This window comes from Phycodurus eques, chromosome 7, assembly GCF_024500275.1.
Source record: "Phycodurus eques isolate BA_2022a chromosome 7, UOR_Pequ_1.1, whole genome shotgun sequence".
Lineage (NCBI taxonomy): Eukaryota > Metazoa > Chordata > Actinopteri > Syngnathiformes > Syngnathidae > Phycodurus > Phycodurus eques.
Genome location: NC_084531.1, coordinates 15,308,073 through 15,322,675, shown reverse-complemented (window position 1 = coordinate 15,322,675; position 14,603 = coordinate 15,308,073). Strand labels below are relative to the sequence as shown.

At 42.5% G+C, this 14,603-nt stretch overlaps 1 protein-coding gene across 5 annotated transcripts in view; it reads right to left on the bottom strand.

Moving 5' to 3' along the window:
- Positions 1–4,013, bottom strand: part of picalmb (phosphatidylinositol binding clathrin assembly protein b) — a 34,374-nt gene extending 30,361 nt beyond the window's left edge. For 2 of the 5 annotated variants that reach the window (XM_061681217.1, XM_061681216.1), the window contains exon 1: positions 3,396–4,010. In XM_061681217.1, coding sequence (XP_061537201.1) covers positions 3,396–3,525 — 130 coding nt within the window. In that variant the 5' untranslated portion in view covers positions 3,526–4,010. Of the gene's footprint in view, positions 1–3,395 lie in introns of all 5 variants that reach the window. The other 3 variants (XM_061681220.1, XM_061681215.1, XM_061681219.1) reach the window with 3 other exon arrangements.
- Between the last annotated feature and the right edge of the window lie 10,590 nt (positions 4,014–14,603).

Sequence of the window (14,603 nt, the reverse complement as noted above, 5' to 3'; positions counted from 1 at the left end):
ATGTCTGAATTTAATGTTTTTTTTGTTTTCCTCTTTTTTCTGTTAACCTCTCCTGTTCAACTGCATGGCCATGCAGAATGGCCCCACCCACAAGGGGGGGCCGAGCCAGCATGCCCATCCTGTGGAGAACCCAGTCAGGGGGATGCCACCCACTCCCCAGGACCAAGCGCGGTCCCCCAGCCCAACCGAAGCTGGTCGGGACCAGTCCCCAAGGGAGGGGCAAGGGGACCGGACCACCACCCACCACACTTTGTGTGGCCTAGTGGTTGGGGACCCCTGTGACACAGTACTGTTGAGATTTTTTCCTAGGTCCCAAGTTTAACCTTATAATGCTGTGATGATTTTGCCACTCTCCTCATTCAATTTGGGAATGGCTGCTCAACCCATAGGATATAACATGACCTCCTTTAAATAGTAATGAAGAAATACTGTCCACAATTCATGTTTTCTGTTCACTGATAACAGCCGCTGCCAACAAATAGTAAATCATACATGTGCTGCCCCACTTCGTTGCCTCTCATATCATTTCTAACATCCGCTTGCTGGCCAAGGGATGCAAGTCAACGCTGCTCAACCCGCTTTAAAAATGTTTTTTTATTTTATTTTATTTAATGTTGACAACCCCGGCTGCCCGCAGCACAGATCAGGGTGACAGGGTAATTGGGCCTCCCTTCTTATTGCTATCCTATATTTGACACCACAAAGTAGGACAGGGTAACTAAACTTTGCAGAAGCAACCGCTAGTTAGCCTGGGTGACTGCCTGCATGGCATAGTGAAGAGCGAGGAGGATGAATATGGTATGCCATGTCACAGTGAATACGCCATTTTTGGGGGCGCTTTTCATGGGATATAAGCATACTTGTGACAGTCATGGTGATTCATACCGAGGGGAATGACTTGCCTTGCGTCAGTCAGCGTGATACACAAAGATAACTCATAGGGAAATAAATCATGTTATGTGTGGGCTCAAAAGTGCAAAGTGTAACTCAGGGTCATACAAAATGTAAGGAGAAAATGATACACGGGGCAGACCAAAAGTAGGTATACACTTAAAAATGGCATTTCATTACATCTGCATTTATTGATTACAATTGCATTTATCAAACACAGTTTAAACTTGTAAATGCTTAAAATGTCCTTCAATATTGCAACATTCTACATTGCAACACAGCACAACGCAATTGCATCAATATTAATAAAGCTTCCGAGATTATAGTTATAATAGTATCAAGGAAGGGTTAGGGTTTCAAGGAAAGTGTGAGGGGTGCATGTAATCTTTAGAGCTTCAAGACAGGATTGGGGTTTACAAAGTAGGGTTTCCAGCCAGGGTTAGGGATTTGAAAGTAAGGTTTTTAGCCAGGGTTAAGGTTCCAATAGGGTTTTCAGCCACAGTTCCAGTTTCAACTTACAACCCCAATTCCAATGAAGTTGGGACTACATGTTAAACACAAATAAAAACAGAATACAATGATTTGCAAATCATGTTGAACCTATATTTATTGAATACACTACAAAGACTATATTTTTGTTGAAACTGATAAACTTGATCGTTTTTAGCAAATAATCATTAACTTAGGAACATTGTCCTTAAACTGTTCGACTATTTTCTCACGCACTTGTTCACAAAGAGGTGAACCTCACACCATCTTTGCTTGTGAATGACTGAGCAATTCAGGGATGCTCCTTTTATACCCAATCATGGCACCCACCTGTTCCCAATTAGCTTGTTCACCTGTGAGATGTTCCAAACACTTGTTTGATGAGCATTCCTCAACTTTCAAGTCTTTTTTGCCACCTGTCCCAGCTTTTTTCTTTTTTGGAACGTGTTGCAGTTAATTATTATTTGCTACAAACAAGCAAGTTTATCAGTTTGAACATTAAATATCTTGTCTATGTAATGTATTCAATTGAATATAGGTTGAACATGATTTGCAAATTATTGTATTCTGTTTTTATTCATGTTTAACAATGTCCAAACTTCATTGGAATTGGGGTTGTACTTTGGGTTTTAAAAAAATAATAAAAAAATCATACTTTCTAGAACGGGTTGGGGTTCCAAAATAAGGTTAAGTATTAGGATTAATGGAAAAAATTCAAAACAGGATTAGTGTTTCAAGTAAGGGTTCAGGTTTCAAGTTAAGTTGTATGGCCTCGGTTAGAGTGTTGTAACTTGTTAGGATTTCAAATCATGGTTTCAAGCAGGGGTCAGAGATCCAACACAGGATTTAATGGAAGGCTAAGTGTTTCAAAGTAAGGTTTCAACACAGGATGTGGATTTTAAAATAGGGTTTAAAGACAGGGTTCTGGTATCAAATTATGGTTTCTACTAGCCTGGTTTAGAATTTGTTGTGAAAGATTTGAAATCATGGTTTCAAGCAAGGGTTGTGCTTCCAAAATAGGGTTTCAAGGCAAGTGATGGGATTTTGTGGAATGTTTCAAAGTAAAGTTTCAAGACAGAATTGGGGTTGTTGGGGCTTCAAGCCCAGTCAGGTTTTGCAGTTGTGTTGCCCTAGTAAAGACCCTACAAGTGGCATTGAGGCCCTATCGTTACTTACTTCCACCTGTCCTTTTTTTCAATACATCCATCTTGAACTCCATCCTCCTTCCACCCTCTTTATCCTACCTTCCTTCAACAAGTTAATTTTAAAAGCATATACCTACTTTCGACTCACTACATATTATTTATATTGTATATGTACATTGTGTGCATTTGTGGGTTAAATGTTTTTTGCCACTGCACTTTTAGTTTTTCTGATTGTAAGTCTGGCTGTAAAATGGTCTTTCTCAGGCCGTAGGTTTTCCGCCACCACCTCGCTCTAACTCGTGACACCACGAGGAGTCACCTGAGCGGCACAACAGGTGTGCCACCTGCCAACCACACAAAATGGGACTGAAAGGCTATTCGTAAAAATCACAACAATGAATATTAGCAATGAATATTCATCCATTGAATGGAGATTGGAGATGATGAGTAAATATTAATGGAAATAATTACACTAATTGTCAACTCGAGGCCCTCACTCATACTGACTGTCATTGTATGCTGTTTGCATCTATTAATTACTACTACTACTACAGTCGGCTTCCAATGGAAGCCAACAGCTATAGCGTGACTACGACAACAAAATACTCAATTTATCGACGCCAGACAGCTCCAAATCCACATTTAATAGTTTGTAGAAAACCTAAGCGAGGAAATGTAGCTTAATTTCATGTATTCAACGTAAAACGTCCCTCTACGGGACGTACGCTAGCGTTAGCATGTTAGCGGCGAGTCGGGCTTTAAGGCCTAGTGTCTCGAACACAGCCGCCATAACGCCACTAGTAGGGGCTTTTAATGTCAGCACTTGGCTTTTAAAAATAAAAATAAAGAGACACTTTTAAGCATACTCACAGTCCAAATGCTTTTTCTTCGGGCCCATTATTTCGTGAGTGGTGGCCTTGCATACTGTTTTGGACACGGCAGATCCCGTTACGCTGTGCTGGGCTGCCGTTATCCGGTCCGTAATGCTCTGCCCCGACATCTTCGCTCACTCGGTCCAACACACAAAAAATTATGGCGAGGGGGGCGGGGGGGGGGGGGGGGGGAGGAGGAGGGAAAAAAAAGGCACACTTGCCGGCGTTTATCTTCGTCAGTGAGCCCTAGCGGAGGGAGAGTAAAACGTCCACCTCCTTCTGAAACCTGGCCGGACTCCTCCTTGCCTCTCCCACCGCGGGACTTCGTATGAAATCAGAGCTAAAGCTAGTCGGTTTTTATAATAAAGAGGGCGGAATGAGACGGCAACAACAACAAATGTTCACAATTTGTCGTTGCGCCGCTAGCTACCCGTCACACATTCAAGGGTTGCGCTGTTTGCACTCATCCGCCCCGGCTCTCGCTCTCGCTCTCATCCCGCTGTGGCACACTGGATCCTAGCCTGCCTGCCTACTGCCGCTCCGCCTCCTGGTGCCTCCGTCGCCGATGCAGCGCGAAGGAAGGAAGGAAGCAAGGAAGGAAAGAAGGACGGAAGGAAGGACGCAGACGGGGCTGAGGTGGCGGAAATGGCGGAATTTATCAGGCGAACACGACGCCCTGCTGACCCTGGATCAGATGACACACTGCCGGGCTTTGTCAGTCCGGTGTGGTGCACGATAACTGACCTCAGTCAAGCTAAGGAGTGGTATGAGGACCCGTCGGGTACATAATTAAGTATTTTCTTTCGTAAATACTAGTGCAATACTCTCACACACATACTTGATTCCCCCCCGCAAACATACACGAGTGAAGCTGTCTCACATGCGCTTTTGAAACACTCATACACACTACTGAAAAGCACTCATGCACGCCTGACCCCCCCCCCCCCCCCCCCCCCTCCGGCTCTCATACTGGTGAAACTCTCTCATTGTCATACACACTTGTGAAAGGCTCACGCACTACTGAAACACTGTCAAACACAATAGTTTTGGGGGGCTCACGTATGCCCACGAAACAGACGCACACACTACTAAAATGTTCTCACATACACATCTGAATTTATTTTGCTCGTATAACCTAGTGAAATACACTCAAATCCACAACTGCAACGCTTTCATTGACTCTCCTGAAATGCTTTCATATCATATTATATCCATCCATCCATTTTCTGTACCGCTTATTCTATTAAAATTGTATTATATTTTTTGATCAAATACATGAGTGAAACACACACACTACTAGAAAGTAGAAAGCGTTTATACACACAACTGAAAAAAATGATTTTTTCTTTCTCTCTCTCTCTCACACACAGGCACACAATTGAAACACTCTCACACATTTTTTTTTGATGATGGGCCCTTTGTTCTGTTGGCTCTCTGAATGTTCCATTGTCTCCTTAAACTAACAAGTATAAGGCAGAGGCACAGCAGAGGCGCATTAGTCCTGAACACGACATGATGACGAATGGCTGTCTTGACATTTCTCGCCAAGTTAGATAAGAGGCAACAAAAGACATTAAGGATAAGCACTTCCCTCTTCCAGGACACTTCAATTCCCTTTTTTTGCGGCAGCAGCCAACGAGGTATTTGTTAGTATATTATTTTCACCACTGAAATTGTTAGCTACCTGTGTGTTTGTCTCATTGTATATTTTTATTTTTATATCGTTTTCACAGTGTGTTGGAGAGTGGACGACTTCATTAAACCAGTTCAGAGAAAACAAATTGTGTTGGTGGTGCCTGTGGGGAAATTCACATACATACTGAAATGCTCTCCCACAGACTACCAAAATCAAATAACACACAACTGATCACACGAACACTAGAGGAACGGTCTCACACACAACTAAATTTATTTTTGCTCACATACAATCGTGAAATGCTCTCATACACTACTGAAAAGCTTTCAACAAATGTTTTTATTTAATCTCGCTCAACATGCACGAGAGGATAATGTTCTCACACACACGACTGACTTTTTCTTGCTCACAGTGAATGCACTCATACATTTAATTTCACTCACACTCGCTAGTGATCGATCCCATACACCAGAGGTAACCAACATGGGGCCCATGGGCCTCAGGAAGCCCCCAAGGACCACATGAGTAGCTCGCGGGCCTCTTCTAAAAATAGGTAATCAGTGATGGGATTATTTTAAAATGTAAACGGGCGGGGAGTGTGGGGAATAAAACAACACAAAAACACACACATGCTCAATTACAGTGGCAGCAGAACGAGAGGCTGGATGATGGATGATTGGATCCACAATGTATTCATTAGGAATGTAACGATATCTATATCTCACGGTTTGGTTTTATCACGGTATTAATCTGACAGTACGATAATTATTACAATATCGTGGGAAAGCTGAAGGTATTGCAGGAAGGTTCACGGTACAGGTGGGGCAAAGAGGTGAAAGCACGAGAACTGAAAAACCTCTCTTTTTCTTGCTCTTCTTCTTCTTGACTCTCGCTGAGTCCTTCTCAACAGGTTTTAGTAGTCTGTCCGTTTTCCCACAGGTTTTTGTGTAAAAGAAGTCATATACATACTGCCGTGCGCTTCTGTCCCCGCCCATCCAATGTTGACATTAAAATACTATACCTCCAAAACAGTATTATTGCTGCTACAATAATACGTATGTGCTCACAATAACAAAACTGTACATTGAGAAATTGTCTGTTCAGAAATGTAACAGTATATTCTGTAGTCATATTTTTTTATTTATCACATTAGAAATTGGATACTACCTACTAACAGTGATTTATTTGCTTGAGTCCAAAAATTCAGGTGAAGTCATAAATGCAGGAGGTCTCTTAAAGGGAGAAGAATCCTCCGCTGAGTGATATTGCAGGATGATTTATTTTTCTGAGCAGCCTCTGTAATATAATATGTTTTCATTTGAAATGTGGACATTCGGTGGCACGGTGGATGACTGGTTAGCACATTTGCCTCACAGCTCTGAGGAAAGGGGTTCAAATCCCAGCCCCGCTTGTGTGGAGTTTGCATGTTCTCCCCATGCCTGCGTGGATTTTCTCCGGGTACTCTGGTTTCCTTCCACATCCCCCCAAAAAACAAAACATGCATGGTAGGTTGATTGAGGACTCTAAATTGGCTGTAGGTGCGAATGTGAGTGTGAATGGTTGTTTGTTTATCTGTGCCCTGCGATTGACTGGCGACCAGCTCAGGGTGATGGCGGCCCGCATAGGGCCGGCTAGCGGGGCTTCGCAAAGTGGAGGTACACTAGCAGCCGATGCCGGGCCGTGGGTCAGCGTTTGCTGGGACAGAGGCTGGCGCGAACAACAAGGCCTCTTGCAGAATCCATAGCGACGCCACGCTCAGACCGGCATAGCGGCTACGCTGTAGCCTTGGGAGGGAATCGGGGCACCGAGTTGTTTCTGCATGCCTCCCAAGGCAGCCTTTTGGTCACATGGGCCTTTTGGGCACAGTGTATTTTTTCTGACGTACCCCCACGATCACATGGGTTCTGCATCCAATCGGGTGCGTTTATACGCTTAATGAGCGCTGTAGTCTGGCTCCAGCAGCCGTGCTAAGCGGAGTGGCTGCGTCTAGCCAGCCCAAAACTAAATATATGAGATATCGAGGTACTTTTAATACCGCAATGTCACGGTATCATGAATATTGTTACTTTCCTTGTATTGACTATTTGAGTGATTGATTGATTGTATAGTAATACCATACGGAACCATACGAAAATGCTGTGAGACGCCTTTAAACTATAATGAGTGCCAATACATGTGTTGAATTAAAAAACATAAATATTGCAAGATAATATTTCATCGTTTTGAATGACACAACATGCACATGTTTATGACTGCAATGTTTTTGTTGTTGTGATTTTCTAATATTTTGGCCCTCTCATGTAGAACTAAGATCTCTGTGTATGCAGTGCAGATCTACATCAGTACAAATACAAATATTGATTAAAAAAAAAAAAAATCGCGCATATTTAAAAAAATATTGTAATTAATAATATAATAATAATAATGAAATAATAGTTACTGAATTAAAATATGATTAATATGTTTTTGATTAAATATATGAATTAACTAAAACGAAAATAGATTAAAGCAAAATAAAGTAAAACAAAAATGAATTCAACTCACATTTATAAATATAAAATAAAAATGGAGCATCAACAGAATAGGACAAGTGGTAGAAAATAGATGCAAGGATCAGAAGACAATTTTCAATAAATGTAAAGAAATTATATAATAAATTAAAATTAAATTAAACGTATATCTATAAATTGTGCAACAAACAGAATAGGGCAAGTTGTAGAAAATGGGTGGATTGATGAGTAAAAAAAAAAATACAAATATTTTACAAAAATTTATAAATACATGATACAAATGGAACATATAATAGGATAAGTGGTATAGATGCTGGATGCATGGACACATAAAGTGGTAGAGTGAATAAATAAGAGGTGGAGTAAATAGGCTGGATGGATGGATAGGTGAATGGAAAGTAAATTAATTAATAATGAATACATTGAGGCGTTTTTTTGGCAGAACTTGTTTGGATTGTAAATGTATGTAAATACCGTCCTCAAAAAGGCCCAGCAGAGGATGTACTTCCTGCGGCTTCTGAGAAAGCACGGCCTGCCACCGGAGCTGCTGAGACAGTTCGACACAGCGGTCATCGAATCAGTCCTGTGTTCTTCCATCACAGTCTGGTTTGGTGCTGCTACAAAAAAGGACAAACTCCGACTGCAACGGACAATCAAAACTGCTGAAAGGATTGTCGGTATCCCCCTACCCACCATTGAGGACTTGCACGCTGCCAGAACTAAGACAAGGGCGTGCAAAATCCTCTCTGACCCTCCGCACCTCGGTCACCAGCTCTTCCAGCTCCTTCCCTCAGGTAGGCGCTACCGATCAATGCAAACTAGAACTAGTAGACATTCCAACAGCTTCTTCCCTCTTGCGATCAACTTCTTAAACAGCTAACCTATAATTGCATTACAACAAGCTGGCAATTTTTTGACTTTCTGTGGGGCCAATTATGTATTACTCGTGCACTCACTGTAGTTGTCTCGCCATGCTGCACTATTTGCATATACTGGCCACTCATGCCACTGTAGCATCTGCTCCATTTGCACACTGATTGAGGAGTATCTGTAACATTTGCACAACCAACATTTTCCCAGATGATCGCACTACTCGTCACTTTAAACCGCATACACTCCTTGAAGTCTCAGCGCCCTTTGCACAATGGTCATTGCACCGGACTATTGCAATATTAGTCATTCGAACTGCTCTAAGTGCTAGAGGACTCTGCATCTTTTTGCACAATTGTTTTTTGTCAATGTCTTTCATGTCTCCAAAGTGTTCTGTAAATTGACTGTCTGTTGTACTAGAGCGGCTCCAACTACCGGAGACAAATTCCTTGTGTGTTTTGGACATACTTGGCAAATAAAGAAGATTCTGATTCTGACGACATTTCTGTTTTTGATACTCCGTCATGTTTTGCAGACGCAGCATGCACTGCAGATACTTTACATGAGAAAATTCGTGGAGCATGCATAGAAAATCCACACTGTTATTGTTTATTTAAGTACCAAACCATAAAACTACAGTTTAGCCTCGAACTTGCTCCTTAGCTGTAACCTTTGAACCCAGAAATGCAGAGTGGAGGCTGCAGCTGTGGTGCAGTAAGATATGCTGAGCACAGAGGGGCAGCATAATACCATGTATAGGCTACTGCCGCCAGTAGATGTTTGAATTAAATCATCCCTTTCTCCTTAAATTTTCAGTTGCAAGCTTAATCAAAAGTCCTTAAAACATCTTGATATTAAACTGTATTATGCATTTCATCCATCCATCCATATTTACGCGTGTGTGTGTGTATATATATATATATATATATATATATATATATATATATAAAATTGTACAACATACAGTACAAGTACGTACACGTATACGTGTGGATACAAGAAGACAAGAGCTACTGTACTGTCTTTCATACAGTATTGGATTACATTAATCAACAATAGCATATTGTATTGCTTGCTCCACATACATTAACAATAGTTTTTTAAAATAAATATATATATATATATATATATTTTTCTCATTAATGCTATTTTTCATCATTCCAGAAATAAAGATAAGTCACAACGTGCAAATTAAATGCCAAGTTTGGCCAAAACAAAATGTACTGACATGATTATTATACGTGGGCAGCACAGTATCCTCGTGATTAGCACCTGTGTGGAATTTCTGTTCTCCCATGCTTTTCTCCGGCCACTCCGGCTTCCTCCCACATTCCAAAAAAAAAATGCATGTTAGGTTCACTCAAGACTCCAAAGTGTTCTCAGGTGTGAACAGTGATGTAGCTGGGATTAAAGCATTAAAACAATTCATTATTAACATGTTGTTCTGCAATTTTCCGAACTGTCCTTGAAAGCAAAATGAACAGTTGCCTCACAGCCAACCAATCAGAGAGAGCAGATGAGACAGACCCAATGCAAAAAAAAGAAAAACAAAGCTGAGCAAACCACCCTGCAGGAGGCAAAAAGAAGTCTTGCACATAAATTATCTGAACAAATAATAAATTGAATAACATTGAGACATTCATAACGTAGCCAATTTATGAACAATAATAGGAGGCAACATAAACATTAAGGGATAATGTGGAGCGCACCGGTCATCCATCCATCCATTTTCTGAGCTGCTTTTCCTCACTAGGGTCGTGGGCGTGCTGGAGCCTATCCCAGCTATCATCGGGCAGGAGGCGGGGTACACCCTGAACTGGTTGCCAGCCAATCGCAGGGCACATACAAACAAACAACCATTCGCGCTCACATTCACACCTACGGGCAATTTAGAGTCTTCAATTAACCTGCATGCATGTTTTTGGGATGTGGGAGGAAACCGGAGTGCCCGGAGAAAACCCACGCAGGCACGGGGAGAACATGCAAACTCCACACAGGACGGGGCCAGGGATTGAACCCCGGTTCTCGGAACTGTGAGGCAGATGCTCTAACCAGTCGCTCACCGTGCCGCGCACCGGTCATTATTGTCATAAATATCATCCACAGCTATTTCAGATCCAAAGTCCAGAGCATTTTTGTGCATACACACACATACGCGCACACGCACGCCTCGTGATCTGATGGCTAGGCATCTGGGTGTGATGTGAGTGTGAATGGTTGTTTGTCTAGATGTGCAATTGACTGGCAACCAGTCCAGGGTGCAGTCTGCCTCTTGCTCACAGTTAGCTTGGATGTTTCAGCTAACCCGCCACCTTAATGAGGACAATCGCTACAGAACATGGATGGATGTTGTGATCTATCCAGAGCTCTACAAAACATAGAGACTAGAAAACATCTATAAACTATTTATATTGCTACCCAAATACTTCCAAACTCTTCCCTTCTGTTGAGGTGAAACAAAAAAATGATTTCTGGCTTTTGGAATCACAAGTCACTGAGGGTTGAATCCCAGCGTGTCAGATTACCGCCTCACTCTCACGGGTTTTGTGGATGTTTCAGCTCCATCAGATAGTAGCAGCTCTATCTGGCACATCTTGAATGTGGCGGTGGGTCGTGGGCATTAAAAGGTCTCAGAGCGCAACGGCGCGTCAACTGATAAGTCGAGTTCACCGACGTGCAAAATGGCTGCATGAGCATCCTGAAGGAGGAAAAAACACTGAAACCTCCAAGGCCGAACATGAAGATGGTTGACGTTGCAGATATTGATAGAATTTGAAAAATATTTTTCTGCAGGGAAGAATCAGAACAGAAACATTCGTGATTCCCAGCCATGGTGCTGGGGCACCCGATAGTGCCATGAGAGATCATCAAGGGCCTTGGAAAATTACCTAATTTTAATTCATTTGTCAGAAAATGATTATCAATTACAAATATAGAGTATCTTTGTTCATGCATCTATGCCACCTATATAGTATCGTAACAGGCAGTACGATTAAATGTTCTTCCATTAAATGGCAGAAGATTCAATAACCCTGTGTATCCACCTGTTGCCATCCATAAAATGGAATACAGTTAAGTCATGGCTTCCTGCATGTACATCAGGTTTGTGTAAACAGGCCCAGACTTGACACCGATTAAGTCAGTTTGTTAGGAACTTGAGATGAGATCATCATTATTTCTATATTAACATACCTTTTGTGACTTTTCTGTTCGGTGGTGTGCCGTGAGATTTTATTTTATTTTATTTTAAAATGTAAAATGGTTGCCTTGGCTCAATAAATGTCAGAAGACACTGCTCTGAAGAGAAGTTAATCATTGTAAAATAAAACCAAATAACATCCGCCTCACAATTCAGAGGTAACGGATTCAAATCTGGGCTGCGTGTGGAGTTTGCATGTTCTCCTTGTGCCTGTGTGGGGTTTCCTCCCACATTCCAAAACCATACGCCTTAGGTTTATTGAAGACTAAATTCCCCTTAGGCATGAATGGTTGTTTGTCTATATGTGCCCTGTGACTGGCTGGCGACCAGCCCAGGGTGTACCCAGTCTCTCGCCCGAGGTCAGCTGGGATAGGCTTCGGCTCACACGCGACCCTCGTGAGGATAAGCAGTAAAGAGAATGGATTGATGGATGGAAAACTAAAAGTAAAACCAAATTGAAGACTCCAAATTAGCATTCGGTGTGAATGGTTGTTTGTCTGTGTCCTGCGATTGATTGATTGTGTGAAATAAGTTGTCGCATCAGACAGCCAACACGTGAGGATGAGGGCCAAGACGGGTCAAAGGATGGAAGACCTGTTTAGAAGAGGAGGTCAACACTGACACCAGTGTGAAGGAAGTTGAAGAAGTAAGCACTGCAAGCTAATAAAGTCTCTATTGTGTCATGAGTCCGATAAGAGGGAATAATACCTTCCTGGGCACAGGTGTGGCTGTCATATAACCTTTATTAACTGTCCAGGAAAAGTAACATTCTCATACAAGTTTAAAAGAAGCCAATCACCATGAGCTATAACCCAATAAAACTAAAGTAAATCGACTCACACTTTGCTAACACATGGAAGGGGAGAGAAAGTCGAGGTCATGCGTCACACCTTTTAACGATACACTGGTGCCTTGAGATATGAGGTATGAGATATTTATTTAGATACAAGCCGTCGTTCGGTTAACTTTTTCGCTTTGACTTGTGTGCAAAAAGCTGAAGGCGCTGGACGCAGGCCTTCACCTGTCAATCAAATATGTTTGTTCATACCCTCTGCGGTCATATCTGTAGTCAACTACTAGCTGAACAATGTGTGCTGCTGTGATTTTGGTTTAACAAACCGTTATGTTGGGAGACCCACACAAAACAACTCAGACCGAGGTACTGACGTTTTAGAAGACCCCGTCGCGGTTGAGCGAGCTCCTTAGCTCGCGAGGCTGTTATCTCGTGTGACAGTGATTGTAATATATAGTTAACTTCCCCTTATGTGTCTGTGTAACATGGATCTACGTGCAGCGCATGGAGCAAGGCTGTGGAGTATTGGACGGAGGCAACGCCGGTCTGTCACCAGTCCCCGAGCCCAATATGTACAAAGTGGCCTGCTAGTAGCAGGCCACTTCGCAGTCCATCCAACTCGCCAAGGCTCACTTCATGAACTGTGCATGGGTTACCACAAGAGGGACACGAGCCAACAACACTTCAGAAGAAGAATCACCTTTTATTGTCATGAACATGCATTCATGCACATGAAATTTGTTCTCTGCATTTAACCCATCACAGTGAACACATACACATGTTAGTGGAACACACTGGAGCAGGGGGCAGCTGAAGCGCCCGGGGAGCATTTCGGCATATCAGTGTCTTGCTCAAGGACACCACAGCCGTGAGTCTGGGGGATGTTGGCGGATGATCTAGTCGGGGTCTTGAACCTAGGTCCCCCACAGTGGCAGGCGATGATCTTAACCATTGGGCCATTCAGAGGATGCATTTTTGGGGTTGTGGACATAGCTTGATGCCTAACTGCACAATGTAGTTGTGTTAGAAGTAGACCATGCTAATATTGCTAAGTAACTTGCAATTCCGGTGAATAGCCATAGATGGCACTCGTTGGTTATATAGTGGGGATAGGCCTCATTCCAGAAAGTATAACCCGCAACCTGTTGTCATCATGGGAGAGGTTTTAAGCCCTGCCCCAAAAATCTGACCAATTGAGATGGTGAAAAAGAGTTTTAAGCTATATCTCACCAAGTCAGCATTTATTTGTTCTCAGTTCTTACCTTTAAATATATTTAATATACTTTTATTTAGAAACAAAACACATAAATGACTTTGGTGCAACTTTAATACAAATCTTGATGCAAGGAGATAGTTACAACCTGGTGGCTGCTTTCTAAGAAGTGTTTGCCTATTTCTCCATAGGCGAGGTAATATGAACAGGCAGTTATCATGTGGGTCATGAAACTGGCGTACCCCCTCCCGACCAAAGACACCTTGCTTTGTCACACAGTGATAATACAATGTCAGAGAGCAACAGGAACAAGGTCAACTTTCTTATCCTTGCAATAAAACAAACCAGAAAAAAAACATTTACGTAGACCACACTTTGTAAGTGCAAAGGCATATATTTTTCTAAGTGTCCGAGCTAGTTTAATTTAATGTCAACGTTATCAGCTTTTATAATAAACCATGCAATTTTTTTGTTGCAGAAAAAATGAGTGCACAGTGTTGTAGTTCTTCCACCACCATGCTACCATATCAAAAGGCGACTGGGTTACCAGGCATTACCTCGAGGCCGAGAGGACAAAAGTGTAAAACGAACTCCACATTCCCACTTTTCCTTGTGCCATGCTGAATGCACAGCACAGTGTAAGCCTAGGAGAGCCTTTTAGTAAGGCTTTGTGCATCCCAATCACCTACAGACAGCTTTGCATCGGACCAGGAGATGACTATTATGCTGATGGCGGTGGCCGATGACAGCTTAATTCCTGGGCTAGCCCCCCAACTCATATACAACCTCCTCACCCCTGGTGAGGCCCGGCATTTGTGCCAGCTGACAGGTGATGATCAGAAGCGGCAGAGGCGAGTGGGAAACCTCGCAGCCAGCTCTGGTTTCTGGGCTCTGTGAAAAGATTTGTTGAGGCCGTTTCAGATCTGATGGAGGTTCCCATGTCCTTCACCGAGGCCGGATTTGGATAATGGGCGCGCCTATCTTT